Raw genomic sequence first — 27,311 nt, forward strand, 5'->3', positions numbered from 1 at the left:
TCTGGTCTTCCCTGTCAATCATGTTCAGTTACCGCCCCCCCCCCCCATGATGAGCTTGGAGATGCTCCTTCAGGTATACAGGGCCAAGGCTGTTTAGGGCTTCAAAGGTCAACCCAACACTTGAGTTTGTGCTTGGAAACGTACCGGGAGCCAATGTAGATCTTTCAGGACTGGTGTAATATGAACCATCCTAGCAAATTCAGACTTTAAGTAAAACCGTTAAAACAAAGGACACGTTCTACAAGTGTGGGCAATGTTTTATTGTGTACGTAGCTGATAAGGAACATGACTGGCAACCGCTATCAATGCATGGACACAATGGGATGAGATGAAAAACAGGGACCGTTATTTACCACAATATGCTCCATAATGGATAGGATACTAATGTTGAATAATATAGTCCTGTTATAAGAAGGGAGAAATACCATATGTATTATGTTGCCTCCCTTTCCTTCTTCCTTTTTTGTTGATGTGTTCTACACATTTATATAGATAGATAGATATAGCATGAACCTCCCTGCCACTTCACTTCCAATTCTCTTGACTTCCAGCTTTACCTTCTCCCATAATCCCTCGGCTGCTTTTATTGATACCCAAGGAGACGTTGAAGGCAGATGGATCAGAGTTCTGTCCTATGGGCTGTTATTCTTGGTGTGTGGAGAGCCGGTGGATTGGTCCCACCCTCCAATTCCTTCTTCTTTGTCCCAGTGGAAGCCGACAGCGCTGACCAAAGGCCCTGAGCGGCCGCTGATGTAGCGTAAGATGGTGTTTGGGAACAAAGGCTCAGCGTCGAAGGCGACCCCCAAACCGGAGCCAGCCCCGTAGTCAAAGACACGGCCGAGGTTGGTGCGGAAGGCAATATACTCCACAAAGCTTCCGAAGCGGCCCAAGACTTGCACGATGCCTTCTCCAGGAAACAGCGGCATCACAGATTGGCTCCCCGAGGGGTTCCCTTCAATCCTGGACCACAGGCCGCCATAGCGAACCTGGATGCTGCAGTGACAAGGGATGGATTGTGGTTAGTGAAGGGACAGTGTTTAACAGCTGCATCTCAGATAGAAACCAACGGACAACCACTTTTAATTACCACCCAGGTTTCACCACCATATCAGGCAATTTGTACATCATCAGTTCTCAGTCAGCAGGGAAATCGCACAGGAATTTCTAAGCCCAGTTCCACTAGATGAGAGCCTGGGGCTTGCAGAAGTCTGTGTGTGGCACTTCGCAAATCCTGACAACCAGGTGAATGGGTCACCTGATGTCACTGTGATCTGAAGTCAGGTGACTGACAGCTCAGTGGCCCCCCACAAGGAGGTGGGGGAGATAAGTGTCCCGCCCACCGGCCGGATGCAGTACCCCCTGCCCTTCAGGGAGTTATGAGAATCCTGATAATCAACTGATCTTCTAGGTGAGTAGAAACAGGTCCCCTGACATCATTGTGATATCAAGCGATTGACAAGTCGGTAGCCCCCACCTCCCTGTAAAACTTGGCTGGATCAAATTCCCCATTCCTGTTGTTTGTGGCTTGGGTCCTCTGCCCAACCCATATCTAGTGACAAGAACTATTCCTCTTCCTGTAAAGCCTTTGCCCTATCACTACCCAACAACCCAAAGAACTGAGCCTGGGTCAGATATAAATATTTGCCAAAAGCTGTTGTATATCCTGTGGGTTTATCCACATGTGGGTTTATCCACCCTTATCCAGCCATTCATTCATTCATTCATTCATTCATTCATTCATTCATTCATTTATTATTTGCTGTATACAGTGGTACCTCGGGTTAAGTACTTCATTCTGGAGGTCTGTTCTTAACCTGAAACTGTTCTTAACCTGAGGTACCACTTTAGCTAATGGGGCCTCCCGCTGCTGCCGTGCAATTTCTGTTCTCATCCTGAAGCAAAGTTCTTAACCTGAGGTACTATTTCTGGGTTAGTGGAGTCTGTAACCTGAAGCGTCTGTAACCCGAAGTACCACTGTATACAGATGAGCCCTGATGCTATCTACTAAGAAACGTGCGCCACTGTTTTCAGTGACATTGTGGCTCCCCAGTCACTGAAGATCCCCTCTGCTAACCTTGCTGAATCTGCCACACACAGGTAGCACCCCAAAAGACATACAAACCTCAGTATATACTTGTTGTTTGCCTGTATTCTCAGAGCTGTTATGGGACCATCCAGCTGATTCCTGGACTGGTCAAAATGTTCCCCACTGCTGCCACCATATTCTCCGGAGTAAGACGAGGAACTTGCCTGGGCTGGATCCACAAAGGGGGATGAGCAACAGGTTAACGAATTAAAAGGCAGGTTGATTTAATCCATTATTGACCCTTTTCTCTAAACTCAAAAGTTCCAGAAGTTACAACCTTTCACTTCATCCCCTGGATCATTTTGCTTGCCATTTTCTGAATCTTTTCCAGCCTAGCGGCACCGGCTGTTGCTTCTTTTAAGCTGTGTGCATGCTATACCTTGGAAGCTCATTCCTTCCCTCAAAGAATTCTGGGTCCTGTAGTTTGTTAAGGGTTGCTTGGAATTGCATTGCTGTGAGGGATGAACTACAGGGCCCAGAATTCTTTGAGGGAAAGAATGGGCTTCAAATGAGATTTAAAGGCATATACACAGCTTAGTGCAGCCTTCCAATGCATATTTCCTTGCAGCCAACTCTCTCTCTCTCTCTCTCTCTCTCTCTCTCTCTCTCTCTCTCTCTCTCTCTCTCTCTCTCTGCTGCTCCTCCTTGCAAATTATCACAACATTTCTTTTAATTCTCCAGATGCAAAATGCAGTAACAGCTAGCCCCTTTTGTGACCTTACCTGGACTACCAGATACAACATCACGGAGGAGGAGGCTCAGAAGAATGAACACTGGCATCTTGGAAGCTGAAAAGGGGAAGGTCTGGAGGTTTACAAGAGACAAGGTTACAGCTCACATGGGCTTATCAATTTCTTAATCAGATAGCAAAATGACTGGGCTGTCACCTCTTCTCATGGCAATAGGAGCCTGTGAGAATCTGTGGCAGGGAATATAAAATTTATGCAAGTCAAATCCAGATTTTTTATTTTAGGGGAGGGGACGAGGCGGAAGCCATTGAAAGAGGGAATCATTCGCTCCAAGAATAGTATTGAAAATAGCAAATACAATCCTCCAAGGTGTTTTTTTTTTTTTAATGCTCTCAAGCCACACTATTCTTTTAGAATCAAATTCTCTGCTTTTGGATGACTAAGCTCTGAATACAGCCTCGGGTGTATCTAACTTCTATTTTAGATGCAAATGTCAGAAGAGTTTTCAAAGGGAAAAAAAATCATCTGAAGCTAAAGAATAAAACGCCATGTTAACGACAGTGTATTAAAACACACTTTTTTTAAAAAGCACCTAGGTTCTTTAGGCTGCAATCCTTACCTGGGAGCAAGTCCTACTGATGTTAATAGGGCTTACTTTTGAGTAGAGCTGTATTGGCTTTCGCTGTTACTGTTGTTTTTTAAACACTCTTGCTTCCTCCCCCTTGCTTCCATAGCCATTAAAAAAGAGATATTTATTTATCCCATATTTTTCCCCTTGAAAAATATTGAGAGATGCTGCATTATGTATAGCTTCAGCCTTACAATTTGTCGCTTTGGTGAGCCTACTTACAGCAATACTCGTTTCTCCAGCAAAACTCCAGCAAATTACCTTGTTCAGGCAAGCGTAAGTGGGGTGGACCCCTCCTTTGCTACATTAATGCCAAGAAGGCATTACAAGTTCTTGAAACCTGCCACTCTTGCAGAAAATACAACCTTCTCTTTGAGAAAAGTGGTTCCTATTGGTTTGGCACCAAGTTATCTTACTCAGGGGGTTTCGTTTTACCTGCTTGTAGGCACCTGGGCTACCAAACAGTTCCTCTATTGTGATCTAATATTTCCTCCTACCTGTTCGATGTTCAGAGAGCGAAGCTGGATTCCAGAAATCAGATCAGAAATGTAACCAAAGGCTTCAACATTCTTTTTAAAAACTCTTGCAACAAATAAAGATATGGACATCTCCTTGCTGACTAGGGTTAAAAACAAAATCTATTGCCGTGGCATATTAGAAAATAGGCTTAAGATTTCCATGCATGCAACTTAAATAGCAATACTGTAAAGGCAACATAAATAATGGCACTCATCTCTGAACTTTGGAAACAGAAGGAATAATTTGCAATGAAATTTGCCGAATCTAAGGTTATCAAGAAAAACAAAGTGGTCTGGCCTGTTCATGTGCTTTTAACAGCAGTTTGGGGCAGCACAAAACCAGCCGCTGGAAGTTTTTCAAGGCATGCAAAAATGCACTTAAGCCCTTCTTAACTACTGAACAGGTCCTTTTCCAGAGAGCCAGAGGGCTAGGATTTGAAAACTGGCACCAACATCTGGCACCTCTCCTCCAAATCTATAAAGACAAAACAAGCACAGTCTTCATTCGTGAAATGTCTCTGGGTCTGGTTCAGAGGCGTAGGAAGGTCAGGTGGTACCTGGTACGGAAAATTTCTTGTCACCCCCCCCACACACACATTGATTAAAAAAAATTTTTTTTTGCCTGCAGAAATGGTTTTACGTTATTTCATATTTTCTTACAAAGGAATGTGGATTCTGGGCTTCTGGTAACAAGTAGGCGATTATGGACAGATACTTAAATCTACAGGATGGATTAGGTTTGGGCTTGTGTTATTTTATTTTATTTATTGTTTATTTATTTAATAAAATGTATTCTAAAAAACCTGCAAAGTGGTTTACCAAAACAAAAAAACAAAAAAACACCATAGCAGTAAAATCAAGAAAAATTTGCTGCATGCAGGGGGCAGGGCGAAGGCAAGACAAGGCCTAATCTACTTGGCCTAGTCTCATTTTCTTCACATAGGCCAACTTTCCAGGACCCGGGAAGCCCAGTGGAGGGTAGGGCAGTAGGGTGGTTCATAAAAAAGTTTTTTTTTAAAAAAATGCCTGCTCCAAAGGTCTTATCTTACTAAACTAGGGGTTATATAGTATATCTGAAGTTTAATGCATATCAGTTAATATCTTGACCCTGCTCCACTGAATTGAAATTTCAGCCTTCATGACATAGGAAAACGGCCAAGTAAACAGCTATTTTCATGGAGGAGGGTCAAAGTATTAACCGATATGATGAAATTTCATTTATAGGTATATAATCCCTAGTGTAGTAAGATAAGACCTTCGGAGCAGGCATTTTTTTAAAAAAAGTTTTTTTTAATGAACCGCCCTAGTAGGGCCGTAATTGTTCCTTGATAATTTGTCACCCCTCCCCTCCATGATGGCGACCCGCCCCCCTTCCCTACGCCCCTGGTCTGGTTGCTGTTAAAAATATAGAAACAGAATCTGTTTTTAAAAAGGGAAAGAAACTAAGGCAGCCTTTGATCGGTAACTAGCCCAGCTCCTGGTCCCGATTCTGCAGCCTGGCGGGCTGCACTTCAGCGCTCATGATTACAGAGTTTGTTGCTTCGTGTTTGAACAAAGTCGGTATAAAAAGGGGAGGGAATTTGGCAATCCTGGACCCAGGAAAACCCCAGGAAAGGTCCTAGAACTCAACCAGCTGAGAGCAGCCTGTGTATTGTTAAGGGGTGAACCAAGCACCCTAAACTCCAGGATGTTTGGGCTAGAGACTCCAGGCCCTTCCTCTTCCTGTTTTTGAACTTTTTCTTCTTCTTAAATCATCTTGCCTACATGGAGGCTTGGCCTGCTGCAAAGCACAGCAGAGGCAAGACTCAGCTGCCCAGGTGCTTGCTTGTTTGAGGTTTAATATATATGCAACCAGCTGTTCTTGCCAATCAATTGTGCGTGGAGCATCGCCCCCAATTCACACACAGTTTACGAGATCCAGAGAGAGTAAGCAGCGTCAAGTCGGAGTCCCTGTCTGGGAGTTGGCTTGAATTTGCATCTCTACATATAAACTGACACATGTACATTTACATCAACATTCACAGCCAGAGCCTTTCTACTACTTAGCAACTCCTCCGCAAATATGGCAACATTTGGTCCTTTAAAAAATATATTATAAAATTCAGTTTTTAACAATATATAACAATGCATAACACTTACACATTCTTATCTAGATAATTCAGAAACAATTACGAAACATTTCTGATTGAGATATTATAATACTATAGATATTTAAGTATTAACAAGAAAATAAAACCTAAAAGAGAGGGGGGGAGAGAAAATAAAGGAGGTGGGGGAATGCAGAAGGGGATGTGTTTTTTGAAAGCCATACAGCATTTCTTAGATACATCAATTAGCAATATTTGAGTGGCAGTGGTTTTTCAGTTATAAAAACTTAGTGACTCCAATGAGTGTGGATCAGGGATGATTAGATTAAAGGTCTCCCTGATCTGCCCATCAGGGAGGGGTCATGCCGCACCCAGGTTTGCAGTGTGAGAAGCTGAAGCAGCACCTTAGCCTCTCTTCAGGCAGGTGGAATTTGCAGTCTAGTAACCATCCCTCCCTAGAAGACAGTATATACAGCATTAAACCCAACACAGATCTCAGTGACACTTTTCTGCAGAGGCACAGAAATGCCACAAGGTGGCAGCAGACACTGCAGAGCTGCTATATAACCTGGGTGGCAGAACCTGTGTCTATATTAAAACAAAAAAAAAAATAATTTTTTTTTTCTTTCCAGTAGCACCTTAAAGACCAACTAAGTTAGTTCTTGGTATGAGCTTTCGTGTGCATGCACACTTCGTCAGAACTTTCTACTGGAAAGAAAAAAATTTTTTTGTTTTGACTATGGCAGACCAACACGGCTACCTATCTGTGTCTATATTAGTTATATTAGCTACTTCACAGACATAATATCTGAATAGCAGCCTTTTAAGGACTTGAAACGACCTTATGGTGACTTTACCACCACCACAACCCCCAAGCTGATTTACATCACCTGGGTTGATTTACAGATAAGCCATCTTCTGTTGTAGAAATGATCACAATTCCCTCCAGTATGGAGCCAGTATGGTGTAGTGGTTAAGAGCGGTGGACTCGTGATCTGGTGAACCGGGTTCGAATCTCCGCTCCTCCACATGCAGCTGCTGGGTGACCTTGGCTAGTCACACTTCTTTGAAGTCTCTCAGCCCCACTCACCTCACAGAGTGTTTGTTGTGGGGGAGGAAGGGAAAGGAGAATGTTAGCCGCTTTGAGACTCCTTAAAAAGCGAGTGAAAGGCGGGATATCAAATCCAAACTCTTCTTCTTCTTCTTCTTCTCCAGATAGGAACTTTAACAGGTAATATTTGGCAATATCAATGACAAACCTAGACAGCATCTTAAAAAGTAGAGACATCACCTTGCCAACAAAGGTCCGTATAGTAAAAGCTATGGTTTTCCCAGTAGTGATGTATGGAAGTGAAAGCTGGACCATAAAGAAGGTTGATCGCTGAAGAATTGATGCTTTTGAATTATGGTGCTGGAGGAGACTCTTGAGAGTCCCATGGACTGCAAGAAGATCAAAACTCTCCATTCTGAAGGAAATCAGCCCTGAGTGCTCACTGGAAGGACAGATCCTGAAGCTGAGGCTCCAATACTTTGGCCACCTCATGAGAAGAGAAGACACCCTGGAAAAGACCCTGATGTTGGGAAAGATGGAAGGCACAAGGAGAAGGGGACGACAGAGGAGGAGATGGTTGGACAGTGTTCTCGAAGCTACAAACATGAGTTTGACCAAACTGCGGGAGGCAGTGGAAGACAGGAGTGCCTGGCGTGCTCTGGTCCATGGGGTCACGAAGAGTCGGACACGACTAACGGCTAAACAACATTTGGCAGTATTTTTATCCTGTCATTCCTTTAAGAAACTCAAGGCTCTTTTATCCTCACAAGGAGCCTGCGAGGTGGGGCAGCCTGAGGCTGTGGAAACACACCATAAAGTTAAAGCACAAAGAACCCTGGGAACTGTAGTTTACAAAGGGCGCTGGGAACTGTTGCTAACTACATTTCCCAGAATTCTCTGGGAAGAGGTGGAGGAAATGTGCCTTAAATTAGCTTTAAATGTATGAGTCCGCTAGGCCCCACCGACAGAGGAGGTGGACCACCAGAGGATGCTTTGCCCAGGGACTCCTCAAATCTAGAGCTGGTCCGGGAACAAGAATCTGGACTCGGGTCCGACATGTGGTGTAATCTGGGCTGCACCATGTGGGTTGTCAACATGAGCTGCTTTGCCCCAGGAGAATCATTCCCAGAGGTTGTGAAGGAAATAATTTCACCGGTTGAATTTCTGCCTCTTATGCACCAATACTGGCATCTTGCCAGAAGGAAATGTGACTTTGTCTGTAGCTGTTGTCTGTAAGAAAAAAAATGCCAACCTCATGAACACTATTTATGCGCATTTCCTCATTTTAAACCACACAGAGAAGCATGTTTTGTGACGTTGCTGGAGGACAGGGAGAGGGGAATCACAGAGTGTTTTGGCTTTGAATGGAGGTCCCCTGTGAAATCATAGAGTCTGCGCCATAGAGAGGGAGTTAGGAAACAAAATCTGGTCAGTAGGTCGGATCCTGACCTCTCCCATCCCCTGCAGGTGGTTTTGACCAGTGTGTGGTATAGGGATTCCCAAACCTAGCTTCATCCAGGCGGTCTGTGGCATGTTTGCAAAAATGCAATTAAAAATAATCCAGCACATTACAATTGCTACAGTAAGCAGAAAACAATAAATGCTCTGCCGTGACTCTCAGCAATTTTTAAATGTTCTGTGTGGGGCAAAAGTTTGGGAATCAGTGAAAGAAAAGGAGCACGACTGTAGCAGTTAAGGCTGCCAACTGACCTCTGGCTTTGACTTTAGATTTGCTTTTCAACACAGAAAAAAGCAGATCAAGCTTTTTTTGTAGCAGTCACCTGCTAACCTGCAGGTGAATATGATACAGCACAGGAGTAGGGTGCAGTAAAAAAGTTGGCAACCTGGTGCTAATGCTCTTATGGGGAAAAGCCATTGGGGAGTAGCAGTCTGTGTTCTTTTAAAATAGGAGACCATCCCTTCTGTGTCTTCTCCCTTTGCCTCTTTACCTGTGAAGCAGAACTGCGCTTTTAAAAGTGTGGTTATTTTTTTGTGAAAGTGGAGTTGCTGAAAAGTATCCTTGCCACCAGTTTTTCTGCTGGGACTCCCACGCCTCCAGCCTTTGTGCAGCAGGCAAAACACAAAACAAAATGTGCATATTTTCTTCCTGGCATGGAGACAAAAAGCTAAGAAACTCTTAACTAGCTGAATATTTCCCTTTTTCAAGCAGTTCCCTGAGGGTTCAAGTGCCCTGCCAGGAAATAAAAGGGGCAATCTTTGTAGCTTTCTGAACTTCCAAGAAATGAAATCAGAGCAACGAAACACTTGTTATTAGTTTTTTCCTTTAGGTGCTGCTTGTCGTATTATCAAGCAGATTCTCACAACAGCCCTGCAAAGTAGGTCTTTGTTGCTAGGTAAAGGTAAAAAGGGATGCGGGTGGCGCTGTGGTCTAAAACCTCTGAGCCTCTTGGGCTTGCCGATCGGAAGGTCAGCAGTTCAAATCCCCGCGATGGAGTGAGCTCCTGTTGTTCTGTCTCAGTTTCTGCCAACCTAGCAGTTTGAAAGCACGCCAGTGCAAGTAGATAAATAGGTACCACTGTGGCGGGAAGGTAAACGGTGTTTTCATGCGCTCTGGCTTCCGTCATGGTGTTCTGTTGCGCCAGAAGCGGTTTAGTCCTGCTGGCCACATGACCCAGAAAGCTGTCTGTGGACAAACGCCAGCTCCCTCGGCCTGAAAAGCGAGATGAGCGCCGCAACCCCAGAGTCGCCTTTGACTGGACTTAACCATCCAGGGGTCCTTTACCTTTTTTCTTTTACCTTGTTGCTCCTGGCAGGGGCGTGGTGAAATTGAGAGACACACACAGGCTTGCTTGTTGGCGAATGCACTGCCGAACCAAGCTTAGCACTAGCTGTAAGGGCGGGGAAGCTTCACCTGTTGAATTTCTGCCTGCAGCGCAACAGTTGAGGCCACAGGAGCGTTGCAGGATTAAAAGCCCACCTCCCCACCCTGCTTCCGCTCCGGAACTGGACTGCCTGACTCATTCGCCTCTTCAAAGGAGCCTCGCTCCCTTTTCTTTCTTTTTGGCTGGAGTTCCTCTGGAATGTCTGAAATTAATTATTTTGACTAGCAAGTGGCACCGCGGGGACCGGCTTGAGTGAGAGGGGACCACGAGCACTCATGAGACAGCCTGGGAGGGGAAAGTGGACCAGCCCCCCTACCCAAAAAGGGGCGATAGGCTAGGCAGGGAGGGACGCACACCAGGACACGTGGACTCCCAGCCCGATCTCCTGGGGTCCCTCTGTGTGTGTGAGAGAGAGGGAGGGAGAGTCATTTGTTCTCTCCAACTCCCTGCCGACTCTCCTCCTTTCAATCTGTGATTCATTCTGTTGTTCCGGCTGGCTAGCTCCATCTCCCAGCGCACACACACACAGCCCCACACATTCCTTCCCCATGAGTTTACCCCGTCTGAGCTTTCTCCTCCTCTTCAGCAATTTCCATCTCTTTAATCTTCTCGCGGTTGCCTCTCCCGATTTTTAAATGCAATTTAAAATTATGGTCCTTTAAAAAAAATAGCAAAAAAGAAAGAAGAAGAGGATTTCCCATATTTGATGCACGTGTTTCTTCTCCTTCCTTGGAGGTTTTTAAGCAGAGGCTGCTTGGCCATCTGCCACGGATGCTTTAGTTGAGATTCCTGCATCTCAGGGGGTTGGACTAGATGACCCCAGGGTGTCCCTTCCAACTCTACAGTTCTATGGTTCTTTGAGGATAGCAACCCTTACACACCAGTCCCTGAGTGTGTGTGTTTATTCGGAAGCGAGACCCATTGTAATGATCAGTAGTGTCTTACTTTCTGTTGCCACCTTATTAAGTTTGTATTAAGCCTTGGTCTAAATTATTATTATTATTATTATTATTATTATTATTATTATTATTATTTATACCCCACCCATCTGGCTGGGCTTCCCCAGGAGAATGAGGGGATCACAGTTCTGAGGCGGCAGAAGGGATAGTCTCTCATATATATATATATAGTTTCTCAGATTAAAAATTTGTAGTCATAGAAACAAGATACCAAAGAACCTCCTGAACTTCCCTCCTCCCCTTTGTGGGTCCTATTGTTAATCATTTCCTCCTGTATCTTTTATAATAATCCAAATCTTTTACCTCTTCACTGTGTCCAAAATTCACCATTAAACTGGCAGAATGGATAGTCTCATTTTGGGGGGGGGGTGATTTTCTTTTGCTGATGCTTCCTTATAAGTTTTTGGGTTTTTTTAACCCACTTTCTACAGATTATATATCCTATTAGAGAGACGGACAGACAGACAGATGCATGCACACACATCTAGCAGGGCAGGAAGTGGCCAGAGACAAAACCATTCTCCTCAAATACAGTGGCCATCTAGATTTTGATGGACTACAACTCCCATCATCCCTCACCACTGATCACATGAGCTGAGGCTAATGGGAACTCGAGTTCAACAAAATCTGGAAGGTCAGCACATGAATAATCAAGGCTAGCTTTCCTCCATTCTAGTACCATCCTGATGTTTGGACTCATCAGCCTGGGAAAGCATGACCAATGGTTAGGGACCATGGGCAGGTTGACCAAAGACTCATCCAGGCTTGAGAATGGCCACTTGTCGCTGGCAAGTAGGAGCTGACTCCAGGCAAACAAGGTTGGGAAAAGTTTGCAAACTTTATGCTTTGACTCATCCTCTGGTACGAATACAGTGGTACCTCAGGTTAAGTACTTAATTCGTTCCGGAGGTCCGTTCTTAACCTGCAATTGTTCTTAACCTGAAGCACCACTTTAGCTAATGGGGCCTCCTGCTGATGCTGCGCCGCCGGAGCATGATTTCTGTTCTCATCCTGAAGCAAAGTTCTTAACCTGAGGTACTATTTCTGGGTTAGCGGAGTCTGTAACCTGAAGCATATGTAACCTGAAGCGTATGTACCACTGTAACAGGATGGTTTCTTGATCTTTAAGTGATGGGTTGCACCAACTGCACCACTTGGGGGTGGGCAGAGAAGGAATGGGAGAGAAGGAAAAAACAGTTAAAATGGAAATAAATACTTTTTTTAAAAGTGGAGTACCATTTTGCTGGTTGAGGTAAGAGGTGCAAAGGCGGAAGACAGCTGGCTTAAGGTGATGAGTAAGTTCACAGTTATGATGATTCAACCTGTTCCAGACAGTCTGTTTATTGAGTGTTTATCCTGAGCTGTTTGCACAGAGACTAGATCGCACCGGCTGTTTGTTGAGAATTCCTTCTGATTTATTGGGAGAGAGGCTGGGAGCAAATTCCCCCCACAATGTCCAGTCCATTTCCCCAACAATTTCTTTACCACTAAAAGTCAAATTTGGCGGGGAGGAAAGAAGGTTTGTTATGCGAGGCTTCCGACTCAACCTGATTTTTATTTATTTATTTAACTTTTGTCGATGTGACAAAACACAGCTACAAAACTTTCCCACCATAGGCACATGTATAATTAAGCATAAACCACTTCTTAAAAAAACCATCTTCTTTGCCCTGCCACACACAAACTCTTAATGACAGCATTTGATTTAACCCTGTGTCTATTATGCCCAGTTATTTTTCAATGCAATTTACTGCAGGCACCTGTTTCAACATTTCTTCTCTGATGATTTTACAGAGGTGCATCGCAATGGTTAATTTTATTATCTCCAATTGCTCCCAGGTTTTCCTGGTTAATCCTATTCGTTGTAGTGCTCTCTTTCCATGTTTTAGCATAGTATATGCTTCCTTGCAGTGGTTGCTGCATGTTAGACTTGTGTTTGGTATTTCACAACCCTCTCCTGTCCTGAATTTTTGGTATGTGATTGAATCTCATCCAGAAATAGCGACAGTCTGGAAGCGCCTTTAGTAATCAGGCAGTCATGGGATTTATCCCTGTATCTGTAAACACAGTAGGGTTAGATGTTGGACAGTTTCTTCTTGAATACTGGGAGCAATCTGTCCCTATTTGGATAGGGATGTCATTCGTGGGGTGATTGGCCCCCACATTTTTGCCTCAATCAAAATAATGCATGAAAAGGGTTTACTTCCCAGGCAGAGGGCAGCAGAACACTTGACACTTCAACCCAGAAATTTTGGGAGTTGGATGTACAGTGGACACTCGGATTGCGAACGTCATCCGTGAGGGGGGCGCGTTCACAACCCGCAGCGCCGCGTCTGCATACGCGATGGTTGTGATTCGGTGCTTCGGCGCATGCACAAAGCGTGATTTAGCGCTTCTGCACATTTGCGACCGCTGAAACCTGGAAGCAACCTGTTCTGGTACTTCCGGGTTTTGTCACATCCATAACCTGAAAAAATGCAACCTGAAGCGTCTGTAACCTGAGGCATGACAGTATGTTGGAGAATGCTGAACCATCTCTCTTAGGCCACATTCACACCATACATTTAAAACACTGAGATACCACTTTCAACACTCATTAAACCATTCTGGCAACTGTAGTTTGTTAGGGGTGCTGAGAGATTTTAGGAGACCGGTATTCCCCTGACAGAGCTACAATTCCTAAAGTTCCTCACAAAGACAGAGTGATTGTTCAACCACTCTGTATCCATCAGTGGGGACACAGGTGGAGCTGTGGTCTAAACCACTGAGCCTCTTGGGCTTGCCTATTGGAAGGTCGGCAGTTTGAATCCCCATGACGAGGTGAGCTCCCGTTGCTCGGTCCCAGCTCCTGCCAACCTAGCAGTTCAAAAGCATGCCAGTGTGAGTAGATAAATAGGTACCACTGTGGCGGGAAGGTAAATGGTGTTTCCATGCACTCTGGTTTCCATCATGGTGTCCCAGCCACATGCTGTCTGTGGACAAACGCTGGCTCCCTTGGCCTGAAAGCAACCCCATGGTCACCTTTGACTGGACTTAACCATCCAGGGGTCTGTTACCTTTACCTGTCTTCTTAAATTCCCCACAATTCAACCTGATCAAAGTGGTCCTTTGCCCACATTACTAAGGGCAGTTTCAGACTGCTGCTATTTTGGGGTGAGATTCAACCACATACTGGCAAATTCAGGTTGCACCATTACAATGGAGAGTTTTTGCCCAGCAATGACCTGACAGTTTGCAATAAGGAAAGTGATGGGGAAAGAGACTGGAAAATGTGGGATAATGACATTTAACCTCCCCACAAACAAATCAGGATGAAAATAGCCAGTGTAGCCTCACCAACCTGTAAACAATTCAGGATCATGTACGCTCATTAAGCAGGCCATCTGGAAGCAGCCAAGAACTGAGAATTAAGCAATATTTTTTATCCGGTCCACAAAAATGAGTTTCATCTATTTCAGGTGTTTGAACCCCATGATGCTTTAAAGTAACCGGTGACCAACGTTCCTCCCCCCTTCTTATTCCCAGAGAGACCAGAGCTAGCTAGGGCCAGTTGTAGCTTCATTTTCTTTTTTAAGACACTCTTAAGATTTTGCTTTTTTAGATTGTTCTTGCCTCTTCAAGTTCTTTGCTGCTGAAGTTCTGAGCGCCACTGCTATGAAGTTACACTTGTCGATCCCTGAGCTATATTAAGCTCTCTTACAATACAGAACAGACGTTCTCTCAGCGGATCGACATCACCTCATTTTTATTTTATTTTTAAAAATCTCACACACCTTAAGAGTTTAAATAGAGTTGGTTTGATCTGCTTCACAGACAACATCTCTGTGGGGGGGGGGAACTAGACTGATTGAAGGGGTTTTTGTAGCAGACTTTGGACTGATCTCTGCAGTCGGAGGGATTCTCAGGTGTTGAGAGCTTTCTCTGCCCCCCGCTCCCAAGTCATGTTCTCCCTCCCTCTCTGGCTCAAGCTGCCCCACCACCTTCAGATGACTCACTGGGTGGTGTCAGCGGACAGGCTGGTATGAACTAAGGGGACAGGAATGTGCAGCCAGCAAGGCCATAAGGGCAAGTGCAAGGAAAAGAGAGGGAGAGGGTGAGTCACAGGGAGAGGTGGGGGGGGGGGGAGAGAGGAGAAAGGAAATTATGGGGGAGGAGGGGAGGACCCAGCCAAAGGCTTTTAAAGGACAGAAATCGGGAAGTGAAGAATAAAATTAAAGAAGAGAAGAGCCGGGGGAGAGACGGGAGATTGCAGAAGCATTTAATGGTTATGTGGCTTGGTTAATAAGCATTTCCTTACCTACAGGGCCTCCCCCTGCCGCAACTTGGCTGTCTTCCAAGTGATCCCAACATCAGAATAAAGGAAGAACAAGTGAAAGCAGAGCGTTAGGAGACACAGCGTGGTAAAAAAATAAGAATCGAACCTGCAAGCTTGGTGTTATCAGCACTATGCTCTAACCAACCGAGTTGAGCTATGAGCATCAGGAGAAAATTAAACCGAGGCTGAAGTCCTATATATGCAAGCGGGGTTTGTATGTATGATAGCCAGCATGTGTACAGACCCTCGTAATAATAGTAATAATTGGAGAAGTTGAAACAAGAAGCAACTGTAGCAAAGATGCCACTGCTCAGGGAATCAGAACAAGTTGCTGCCTGGTGTGCAAACGCTATTCTTGTGGGTGCTGCTGAGCCAATGTTACTGGGCAAGAAAGCACCACCAAAGATGAGGTGCCACCACTACTAAGGCCCCACCGGCTGCCATTACCCGCCTGATATTTGAAGGTGCAGCTACGCAGAGGAGGGCTTCTGTTGACCTTTGAAAAGAACAGGCAGGTACACCTGGGAGACTGTAGCCTTCCAGGTACACAAGGGGGGATGGGAAACCTGGAAGAGGTCCTATGATGAGAGCTGGGGAACTGGGAGGGGGCCCAGCCACATGTAAGAAGCCACTGGGTGAGATACGCCCCAGAAAGGTAATGGGGTGCAAGCACAATTTCCAGAAGTGCAGGTAGTCATCCATTAGATGCTGTGCTTTGTCTGCGGAGGAAGCTAATTAAAGGCAATTACAACATCCAGCCCCAGCCTTTCAAAGTGCCGGCAGCAGCTCACGCCGTCTCCCATCTGAGCAGCGGCCAAGTTGAGGCCTGCTCCGTTCCTAAGGAGAGAGCTACATCAAGGTGCCTTCAGGCTACGCTCTGGATGTACAGGAAGACAGGAAACCACCCAAACAGCTGCATTCCCAACCATGCCCTCCCTCCCCATCCAAAGGGAAGGAAGCTTCAGTCATTTCAAGTGATTTGATTCTGCACTGAGTATCTGGGACCACTCAAGGCTTGAAAAGGGCCAGAGCTCAGCTTGAGGCAGCCAGGGAATGGCAGGGAAGAAGGGACTCTTTGGGGAAAATGAGTTCTTGAGAATGTTGTTGTTGTTTAGTTGTTTAGTCGTGTCCGACTCTTCGTGACCCCATGGACCAGAGCACGCCAGGCACTCCTGTCTTCCATTGCCTCCCGCAGTTTGGTCAAACTCATGCTGGTAGCTTCGAGAACACTGTCCAACCATCTCGTCCTCTGTTGTCCCCTTCTCCTTGTGCCCTCCATCTTTCCCAACATCAGGGTCTTTTCCAGGGAGTCTTCTCTTCTCATGAGGTGGCCAAAGTATTGGAGCCTCAGCTTCACGATCTGTCCTTCCAGTGAGCACTCAGGGCTGATTTCCTTAAGAATGGATGGGTTTGATCTTCTCGCAGTCCATGGGACTCTCAAGAGTCTCCTCCAGCACCATAATTCAAAAGCATCAATTCTTCGGCGATCAGCCTTCTTTATGGTCCAGCTCTCACTTCCATAAATCACTACTGGGCAAGTATTTTCCCTTTTTTTTACAGGAGTGTCCATGATCAGGGGTGGGGCTACTATGAAGCTAAAGATTCAGGGTCCCTAATCCCAGAGGGAACCCCAAAAGTGACATAAAATGATGTCTAGTAGACCCAATTTGAGTTGCACGACTCAAACAGATTGTTTTTGTTGTTGTCTCTATTTCAACAACCCCAAAGTTTGGAAGTCAGTAGTGGTGATCTGTCATGGAACTCCCTTGAAGAAGGTAACACGGGTTACTCAGACCTCGTTGTTGGTTGCGAAGGGGCCCCCATAGCAGTTCAAGCTTCAGGACCCAAAAACTGGCTTTGCCAGTTGAGCTATGCTGCCTTCTGGTTCCCCTCCTAGTCCAAGGAATGGGGACAATTCAGGCAAGTCAGACCTGCAGCCCCCCTGCCTGCAGAGTCCTCCTCATTCTCATCCACCTGACGGTGCTGTCATATGGCAAGGGACAGGGAACCCAATGGCCCTCTAGGTGTTCCTAGATGACATCTCTTGTCATCCCTGACCCATTGGCCTCACTGGCTGGGACTGATGGGAGCTGGAGGGCCACAGACCGCCACTTCTGCTGTAAGGATTCCTCATTCATTATATACATAATGCTCTGAGCACTCAAAATAATAATAATTCAGGCAGCTTCCCATTTATGCAGGGGCATAAATGGCATCACACGTTTAAGTGCAATCGTGTATATGGCGGACACCATTGAAAAAGCCTGCAAACACCCTCTAAGCCTCTGGAAACCCTTTAAGAATCCAGCAACACTCTTGGGATTGGACTTGCAAAGGCTTGTGGGATTGCTAGACGCTGTTTCTGCACCATTTTGGTTTGCTCCCTTAAGTGCCACTTCCGGGTTTGGGGTGACACAGTGTAAATGGGGAGTTGCCCACGTAAAATGCTGTCGAGTATTCAGTCTTGCTGCCACGCTTTCGTAACCGAAATAAAGCACCCCTCGTTTCATCGATAATTAATTCTGTTTTTTATTTAAATCCACAAACTCTGGTTCATGAAACGACATGCTGTTCCCCACCCCCTCCCCTGTGCCTGAAAATCACACCCATAAAATTAAACGTTAGAGATATAAATAGCAGTGTCTCTCTGCTTGAGCACCAAGGGCAGAGGAGAAACAGGAAGAACTGAGGGTAGTTGGGGGTCTTGTGGCTCCTTGCGTCGTGGCCCAGCCACCGCACAAGAGGCTCAGTTTTCTTGAAAAGACAGCCCCTGCTGCTCTCCTGGAGAGCCTTAGCACCCAAATAAGACTTCTCTATATACAGATAATCTAAGAATCACATTCATTGTTAGCCCTAAGATGCTCCGCAGCGGGAAACGGCACAGGCGATGCCGTGACCTTCCTAGCAAAAAGTGACCTAGCTGGGAAGACTTGGCAGCTGAAAAGCTCTCTCTGCAGCTGACTCCCCAGCATGAAATTTCATCTCCCCAATATGGGGCATTAAGATCGTGGGGCACCGGAGGGAAAGAGAGAGACATTTCCCCCCACCCACCCATTTTGCTCCTCCCCTAACACTGAAAAATTTAGAGGAAGATGGATGTGCCGTTCCAAAGGGGGAAAACAAATACTTTTCTTTTCCTTTCCCGAAATGTACAGAAGGTTAAGAAGGTGGAAGACCTCCCCACACACCACGTTGCCCCCCCCCAAGTGTGAGTGAGTGAGTGAGTTGGCATGTGTGCAAAAGTGTAAGGCCCCCGCAGGGCCAAAGGAAAACGTCCTGTCCGGATTCTTCAGGAAAAGTCAGAGGTAATGAAGAGGCTGGATTGATCTCTTCTCTTGCGCTTGAAATGTCGACCAAGATGATCTGTGGGGTGGGAGAGAAAAGAATGAATGTAAAAAAAGGAATGTCAAAGGCATGGAGACAAAGTGGGATGTAGGCAGAGTGCTGCTTCCATGTAAAAATACATATTGTTAGAAGCAGGATTCAAACCCGTGCCTCCAGGCGAGAGGCTGCAACTTGAACCTAGTGCCTTAGGCCGCTCAGCCATCCTGGCTATAAGACTCCCATCATATCCAGGTTGGGGAAGGTGGGCTTAAGAGTGACACAGGTCCAAAGCATACTGGGTAATTTTGGGCCAGACACCATCTTTCAGGGTATCCTATTTCCCAGAGCTGTTGTGAGGGTTAGAGAGCAGAGAGTTCCATTTACGCTGCCCTGAGAAAGCGCAGGATTTATTTACTTCTCAAATAAAAAGACACCCCCCCCAAGGGTTGAGATTTGAGAAACAACCACCCAGGAGAGCTGAATGCTGAGAGGCTGGGTGGCCATCTGTCATAGATGCTTCAGTTCATATTCCTGCATGGCAGAGCGTTGAACTAGATCACCATCAGAATCTCTTCCAACTCTACGATTCTGTGATCCCCAAAACTGAGTCTATGCCTTGTTAAAGAAAACCCTATCTGCAACCATCAGTCCTGCTAATTTAATAAATACTCCTGCAAACGAACGTTGTCATTTTCTCAAACCCAGTTTTGGGATTATGGGAATGAAGGAAGAGGAAAAGCCTGGAGACATTACCCAGCTTTCCCCCTACAGCTCTTGAGGACTATAAACTTGGCTCTGTTTTTTAAGTGAAAGATGCTAAGTTAATCAACTGGCAGAAGCGAGCAGGGTAGGATGGAGCTGTGGTTACAGATTGGAAGCATCCGTTCTTACCTTCAGTGTATCAGTGATTCCTGAGCTGAATGGCCTCCAGTCTCTTCAATTGGTGCTGGAAATAGAGAAGGCAAAGTTTAGCAATAAGTGGGGGGGGGAGGGCTCTGCTGTTGAGATGCTCCCAGGAAAGACTCCAGTTTAGGGTTAGATAACGGGAAAGAAGCGACTTACTGGTGAATTTCTCCCGCCGTCGGCAGCGGGCGTAGATTATGATGCCGCCTATCAAAACCGCCAGAGTTAAGGCGCCCAGAGATGCTCCCACCATAAGCCACATGTTGAAGTTGTCTGGGAGTTGAGGGTCTCCGCCTGCCAGAGAGAAGAGAGAGGGAAGGGTTAAACTCAGCCGAGCTTCCCAAAAGCATGATCCGCTTCTGATCCCAGCACTTCCTCCTGGGGCTCCCCTCAGACAAGAGTCTCTTAACAATCTGAACCAGACTTGTTTTCAACAACATCCCCTTTTCCTTCCTGCTGAACCATTTCCCACAAGGCCCGTCGGTTGACCCACGGCTGGAAGAGGAACGAAATGGTGCCAAAAATAAAAAGTTGCAAATCTCAGCTTCGAATTCAGGCTGGGGGATGTCGCTGATCTTTTTCTTTTCAAGCCGCAGGCTTTTTGGGGACCAGATTTCAGCACACACTTATGCCAGCTAGGAGGAGCGGGGGGTGCAGGGAGAAGAGAAGCAAAACAAAACCCCAAACGGAAAAAAATAATGTTTTTCAAATTCTGTTTAATTCGATGAAGATCTCTTTCTATGTACATTTGATATTTGGTCCTCCTCTCCCTGGATTCATGCCAGCTTTTCTGTACCCACCATGCACAGAGTCCTGCAGCCTTCAGTGTCAGTGCGGTGTAGTGAGTAGAGAATGTTAGATTAGGACCTGGGTTCGAATCTCCATTCAGCCATAAAGCTTGCCGGGTGGAGCGGTGACACCCAGGCCCATCACTATCTTATAGCCTGGCTTAAAGGGCTGTTGTGAAGGCAATGGAAGGAGGGGCATGAAATAGAGAGGGGTTCAGTGCACCCTTGCAGGTGGAAAGCTACCATTCCTGGTTTCCTGCCCTCAACCCCACCCCCCAAAAAATCCCAGTTCTACTCTCACAAATGGCTTGTCGATATAAGAAGTCAACGCAGCTGGAGCAACCCAAGGTTCCCGCCCCAGTGCATGGTGGGTAAGGGTTGGTGTCAGCCACTCACATGTGGTGCAAAAGTCATTCTTGTTTTGACGCTGACAGACAGAGCAGTCCATGCATTTCTCCAGGTCGGGGCTCCAAGACTGGCCTCCTGGGCACACGGAAGCTGGGGAGGGGGGGAGAAAAGGAAGATTTAGGCAGGAGTCTCTTGGCTGTGGAAGCACTGACATCTGTATCAGCCTAAACTTTCTCACAGGGTTGTTGTGAGGATAAAATGGGGAGAGTTACATATACCACCTTGAGCTACTTAGAGGAAAAGGTTGTTGTTGTTGAAAGGTTGCTGCTGTCGTTGTTATGGCTATTATTATTATTATTATTATTATTATTATTATTATTATTATTATATTATGGCTGGGTTTCCCAGCCACTCTGGGTGGCTTACATCATATATAAAAACATAATGAAACATCAAACTTGAAAAACATGAATGTTGCTAGTACATACAGGTGTTTTGGTAAGTCACATCCAGGTTTATATACCACTGTAAGAGTCTTGACTCCCCCAGCACAAGAATCCTGGGAACTGTAGTTTACCCACATACAGAGAGCTACAATTCCAAACAGCCTTAGCTATGGTTCCCAGCAAAGGTGCCAACTTGAATAAAATATGGGGGGGAGGGGGCAGGCCCACATAACTGATCACATGATGCGACACACACACACCATTTGAATGGAAATGCCCATCAACTTTCGGGGGGGGGGAATGGCCCCCTCAAATATTTTAGGGGGGGGCGAAAGGACCTCAGCCCCTAGGAGTTGGCTCTATGTTCCGTGGGGGGAAGCCCTGAGAGTTAAAGTGGTATGAATGTGCTTTAAATGGATTGTGTGGATGTGACATCCGTGTTGGCTGGCTCTCAAAAACCAGGGAGAAATGAAGGGCTTTGGCGGGGGGGGGGGGCTGGGATTCTCAAGCAGGCTTCTTTGGAAGCCAGGCTCGCTGGGCTCATTGCAGCCTCTGGACTCCAGAGCAAATCGCGGCTTAGGAGGAGCGCGCTGTAAAACGAGCCGGGGTGGGAGGGAGAGAAAGACGATTAGGAAGAAGCTGAATGAATGAAAGCAACCAAGCGACAAGTCAGAACATGAAGACGCTTAACAGCTGAATGAAAAAGAAGAAAAAGATCCATACACGAGGCTCTCCTGTCCCTCCCTCCCTCCCATGACATGAGGGTCTATTTCCAGAGGGGTAACGTCAGTAGGGAAAGGGGTGTCGTGTTTCGCCCCGAAACCTGAACCAGCCCCGAGCAGCAGCAGGAGAGCATCGGGGGGTCAAGACTGAGAGCATCACGTGGCGAAGTTGTGGCGCGGGGGAGGACAAGGACCCCCCCTTTCAAGTGACTTCATTGATAAAATATGCCCCGTGCAAGCGAGCAAACAGATGGCGCCGGGCCCAGAAGTGGAACGAAAGAGACGGTGGGGCGGAGCCGGTGGGTGAGTCACCATGTGGGTCGCCTGATGCAGCGGACGTCAGATTTCTCTCTCCCCACCCCCCAGGCCCCCAATTGTCCGCTGCCCGGATCCTGCTCTCCTGTCCTAGTTTTCTCACTTGTGACTCGCGGGGAAAAAGAAACTTTCACCCGCAAGGCAGCCAATGGGGAGGCGGCGCTGGCCGAGGGGGCGTGGCACCGAACTCAAGGAAATTCCAACGCGGACCAGACTCGCTTCTGCCATTGATCTTATTTTCGCGGGGGGCGGGGCTCCGCGTCATTAACTCGCGGAAATCGTGAGTGTCGAAAGCGCCTCTGGGCATGGGCAGACGGCCTTCTCTTTCCTAGGCGGAACCCCGCCCCCTCTCCCCATCGCCTCTGCTGTGGATTAAGCCGGGCTGGGGGGATCCGTTCCAAACATTGGACTCGTCACTTTCCCTGTCCCCGCAGCTATGTGTCGTTAGCAGCTCCGCTACAGGCAAACATTCAACAGGTCGAGCCCTCTCTCAGACGCGAATGGTTTATAAGGTTGCACCTGTTGAAATTCTGCCTGGGGAGCAACTGTTAGAGCAGCACAAGAGAGGGCGACAGCTTTACACCCACGCAGAGGAAGGGATGGCAACGCCGCTACGTCTAGACACAGGGCTGTTGAACGGAGTTCTGTGTGATTCGAAAGCTGACATACTCGCTTGGCCCGCTTCGTATCTGCTAACCTGGGCTGCTTTGCCATTTCGCGTTCTCGGGGGGGGGGGGGGAGCCCAACAGCCCCCATCCCTAGCCCACCCCGTCGTCAAAGATCCAGTATTCTCAGGTAGGGCTGGGACGCCGGAGAGCCCCTACACTGTCAGTGTAGACAGTAGTAAGCTCGATGGACTAGCAGGCGGCAGAGGAAGTTCAACCGGTGTAGCCTCCTCATCTCCATGCCCGGGAGAAGAAGTTTCACCTCCTTGGCTTTATAGCTGTGAAGGCGGCTGGGTGAGACGACCCCACTCCAAACCATCCCACCCCGCCGCTTCCGGAGACCCCTTTACCTGGAACCGGCTCTCCCGAGGCTATCCGGCACAGGAAGGGGAAAAGCCCCACCAGGACGGCTCCCAAAGGCAGCAGCATCTCTCGACAGCTCTCCCTGCCTCCGAGGATGAGGAAAAGGAGCGACTGAACCGCTGGTCTGTCTGTGACTCAGCTCCAAAGACTTTCCTCGGCTCACTATAGAGACGCCCACGCAGATCCGGAAGGCCAGGATTGGCGGGCAAGGAGCCAGGACTCCTGGGTTCCATCCTTTGATCTGGGAAGGGGGCGAGGGAGGCGGGGGGGGGCTGTCTAGCAAGTTAAAGCAGGAAAAGCTCAGAGCGAGAAATTGTGGATTTTCTGGGCAGGGCAACGAGTCGCCTGGATTTAACCGGGGACTGGGAGGCGGGAGAGCTGGGTTCCCCTGGGACGCCTGGGTTCCCCAGAAGGAGGGTCCCGCTGAGGTTTTTGGTTTTTCCTTTAACCCACAAAAACAAACCCTACAGCCTGTTTCATGCTGCTCCTTGATTTTGTGGCTTTTAAGTTTATTATGCTTAGGGGTTTTCTTTCAATAGGTACACTTTGCTTTATTCCTTTTGGAAACCGCCCGGGGAATATGATCGAAGGGCGGTATAAAAATATTTCTAATAAATAGACGTTAGATCAAAGGGGATATGTCAGAAGCCGAAAGCTGCTCTGAAATGACCGCTGCTCTAGGCGGTTGTTTGTTTTAATAAGGTTACTTTAAAAGCGTGTGGGGGGGGGGGAGCGGTGCATAGAGAATGAATGGATACAAAGAGCTCCTGTAGGAAACGGCAGGGGGAAGGAGGTTGGGAGGGGATAGTATTGGGTTAAAGGAAATAACTGGGGCTTCTGAGTTCTTTGGAAAACTCCGTCTCCGGGACTGTCTGGTCTGAGAGGTTTAGTCAGTCGCTAAACGAATGGAACCACTCTCGCTAGAAGCACGACTGCTGCTTCTTGTTTTTTACCCCAACGCAAGTGGAAACAAATTGAAGGAGATATTTAAGAGAAGCCACCCTAGAGGAGCCTTGTGGTTACTGAGTGGCGATGAAAAGACATTCTGTACATGCTTAAGAGGCACCCTCGTCTTCATTCATTCAGACTTTCCTCTGCTGGATTCTGGGAACTCTGAGCAGGTTCGGGTGTGTGTGGTTTCCAGCCTTCCTAAATTCTTTGGAAATCGGGAAAAAGAATCCACTTGGTTAGAACATCCTGGCTTTCAACACTCAAAAGTTCTCTTTTCTTCATTACACGTTGGTGTCACTTTCTCAAAATTAAAAATACCAAAGTAGGAGAGTATGTATGTAACTTTGAAACTCTCACATTTCTGGGTTCAGAGATGCATATTTGCCTCTCCGCATTCCAAAGGAAATAACTGGTACATGTGTTTTACATTAAGCAAATTTCTTTTTTAAAAATAAAGTGGAAGCCTTTTCCCTGGCTGTTCCACTAGTGCCAAAGTTCCCCCCCCCCAACCCATGTTTGAAATCCTGACTTTGCCATGCACAGTTTCTCCAACACCCCCAGGAAAGACACATCTATGCTTTAGGTGTCCTAAAAGTGTACATTTTAGGTTGCCATATAACATCTCACTTCCACAGTGCAGAAATGCCCTGGATTTCAATAGGCAGGAGACTCTGGCGAGATGGTTGTGCAATCCAGGAATTCCCCAGTGAAAGAGGACAAGGTGGGGGTGGGGATGTCTGCCTGCCAAAGAGCTGCTACAACCAGCAGGCAAGTCCAGTACTTGGTATACCCTTCACTTAGTGCATATGAACAGCCAGAGCTTAATTGGATGAAAGCCCAAGAGCCATTTAAAATGCAGAGGTGGGGTATGCGAATTAAAACTTTTGCTCTGCTGCTGCTAAATAACCACAGCTCTCCCCAGGTTATGCCTTCATAGGATGCTAGCCTGAGGGCATGTTTACCAGCACCGCTACTGACTACTCCAAAGATGGGGGAAATTACCTTCCAGGTGTTCCTGGACTCAGTGCCGGATTTATGTATAAGCTAAACAAGCTATAGCTTAGGGCCCCACTCTCTTGGGGGCCCCCAAAAAATTTAAAGGAAAAAAACACCTGGATGTACATTTCCAAAATATAAGACAAAGAACAAATAAAATAAAACCTACATATAGCAACAGTGTTTTGTGTTGTGTAGGCTCCTATGGTGTAAGTCATGGGTAGGCAAACTAAGGCCTGGGGGCTGGATACGGCCCAATCGCCATCTCAAATGGCCTGCGGACGGTCCGGGAATCAGCGTGTTTTTACATGAGTAGAATGTGTGCTGTTATTTAAAATGCATCTCTCTGTTATTTGTGGGGCATTTCCCCCCTCCAAAATACAGTCCGGTCCCCCACAAGGTCTGAGGGACAGTGGACCGGCCTCCTGCTGAAAAAGTTTGCTGACCCCTGGTGTAAGTAATGGCCTGCTAGCCTGCTCCCTAAAATATCACTGGTTAGATACCTATTAGATCCATAAATTACCATACAGCATATATTCAACACACACACAAAAAACCAGTGACAATTTGTTGCTGACAAATGACAGCTGGACATATAAAGCGCCCCATTACCTTCAGTAGCTTAGGGCCTCATCAAACCTAAATCCGCCCCTGCCTGGACTCCACTATCCTTGGAGTTGAAAGCCAGTAACATTGGGAGGACCACAGGGTCCCTGTGGCTGGACTCTTCCCTGACCGACAGGGACTCTCCAGCTGAGGTGGGAAGGCTGAGAGCTCGGTGGCAGACCCCCCTCCCCTTGCAAGCAGAAAGTCCCAGGTTCAGTCTCTCACATCCTCAGGTGAGAGAGCTGCTGCCAGGCTGTGCAGATGTGGTCTGTCCACCCCTTAGGTTGTCTCTGCCAGCACAAAGGTGAATTCTTCCATCAATGGTATTTTTTTAAAAAAAATATTTGATTTTACAAATATAAAATTTTAACAACACAACCATACACATCCACATTTAAACATTCCTCCGAATCTCTGGACTTCCCACTTTCCCCTCTATGGGTCCTATTGTTAATCTTTTCAACTGCATATTTTTCAATAGTCCATGTTTTATTTAACTCCATTGTCTCCATAGTACTTGCTACATTAAAAGTGTTATTGCAATCCTGCTAAAGTTTTCATTTGCTTACAGTGGTCTCCAAGATAAATTATATTTTTTTCCCATTCTGTGTTCAAGTTTTGTTCTTCTTGGTTCCTGAGCTTTCTGGTCAGTTTTGCCATTTCGGCATAATCCAACAGTTTAATTTGTCATCCTTCTCTGGTAAGGAACTTTATCTTCTTTCCATTTCTGGGCTAGTAGCATCCATGCGGCTAATGTCGTGTACATAAAAAGTATTTTCTGCTCCCTTGGAATATCAGCACCTTTCTAATAGAAAAGCCTCTGGTTTTGTTTTGTTTTTAATAAAAGTTAGTGATTACAGAAATCAGTTCACTTATGGGGTCCTGGACCCTAAACCGTGTATTTTTTCCTAATTTTGATCAATGTAATGTGGATCTTTTATGTGAACAGTTAATGGTAGATCCCTTGGTAGCCCCTCGATTAGTAATCCTCAGGGCTGAAAAGATACATCCTGCTGTTATAAGAATTAAGGTCTCAAATATATAAATTAAATGTACAAGGCAAACACGTACATAAATATATACACCACATGTCTGAAACAGTACAGGAAGACAGTCCTGAAACCATTTTGACTCTCCCAAACTGACCAAATGTTTCTCTGCAAGGAGGGAGGAAATGAAAAAAACCTCCCCATTGTCTCTGTGTTCATCAATCCTGCCTTAAGGGCACATTTAAGATATGAATAGGGTGAGCCTGTGACCTGGATTCAGGAATTAAGTAGTTTTGTAATAACAAAAGAATGGCCAGTCTGGCCCGGTGATCCAATCAGTGACCATTGACAGGTTTTCTGCCAGGCAGGATTTTGCTGGAAACCACCTTTCTATTATGTATGTTTGATGTTTCTGGGGGTGGTCTGGAGTTTGAGGGTGGGCAATTTCAAAAGTCTACATAAGGGCGAGCACACCTTTGTTCTGGTTCCTCCCCCCCACCCCCACCCCGATGTGTGTGTGTGGGGGGGGAGCACCCTGTTGCAAGAGCTTTCATAAAGATCAGGCTTACTAGCTGCTTTGCTTCTCAATAGTCTCTGGTTGCTTTCTGTTATTTTTTCCTACAGATAGAAAACCTACAAAAGGACTCTATGGGCTCTTGGGTACCCTATAAGGGAAAAGGAACAGGTTTTTTTTCTCATAACACTGCTATACCCTAGGT

The 27,311-nt window shown here is 46.5% G+C and overlaps 2 protein-coding genes across 4 annotated transcripts; both read right to left on the bottom strand.

Annotated features, from left to right (window-relative positions):
• Window positions 1–242: 242 nt before the first annotated feature.
• Window positions 243–4,531, bottom strand: LOC310747246 (zymogen granule membrane protein 16-like). 3 transcript variants are annotated; one of them, XM_083581587.1, is made up of 4 exons: window positions 3,901–4,531; window positions 2,809–2,890; window positions 2,123–2,255; window positions 243–993 (listed from the first exon to the last, which is right to left on the bottom strand). In XM_083581587.1, the coding sequence occupies exons 1-4, from the start codon at window positions 4,009–4,011 to the stop codon at window positions 633–635; spliced, it is 687 nt and encodes a 228-aa protein (XP_083437713.1). In that variant the 5' UTR covers window positions 4,012–4,531; the 3' UTR covers window positions 243–632. The 3 variants fall into 3 exon arrangements, with proteins under 3 accessions (XP_083437713.1, XP_083437715.1, XP_083437714.1); XM_083581589.1 differs by lacking the exon at window positions 3,901–4,531 and adding an exon at window positions 3,626–3,894 and having other exon boundaries at window positions 2,809–2,874; XM_083581588.1 differs by lacking the exon at window positions 3,901–4,531 and adding an exon at window positions 3,626–3,894.
• Window positions 4,532–17,680: 13,149 nt separating this feature from the next.
• On the bottom strand, window positions 17,681–23,237 carry TNFRSF12A (TNF receptor superfamily member 12A). The gene is made up of 5 exons (XM_083581623.1): window positions 23,038–23,237; window positions 20,588–20,689; window positions 19,563–19,697; window positions 19,392–19,446; window positions 17,681–18,539 (listed from the first exon to the last, which is right to left on the bottom strand). The coding sequence occupies exons 1-4, from the start codon at window positions 23,114–23,116 to the stop codon at window positions 19,394–19,396; spliced, it is 369 nt and encodes a 122-aa protein (XP_083437749.1). The 5' UTR covers window positions 23,117–23,237; the 3' UTR covers window positions 17,681–18,539; window positions 19,392–19,393.
• Between the last annotated feature and the right edge of the window lie 4,074 nt (window positions 23,238–27,311).

The sequence above is a fragment of the Podarcis filfolensis genome (assembly GCF_964270895.1).
Source record: "Podarcis filfolensis genome assembly, chromosome: 13".
NCBI lineage: Eukaryota > Metazoa > Chordata > Lepidosauria > Squamata > Lacertidae > Podarcis > Podarcis filfolensis.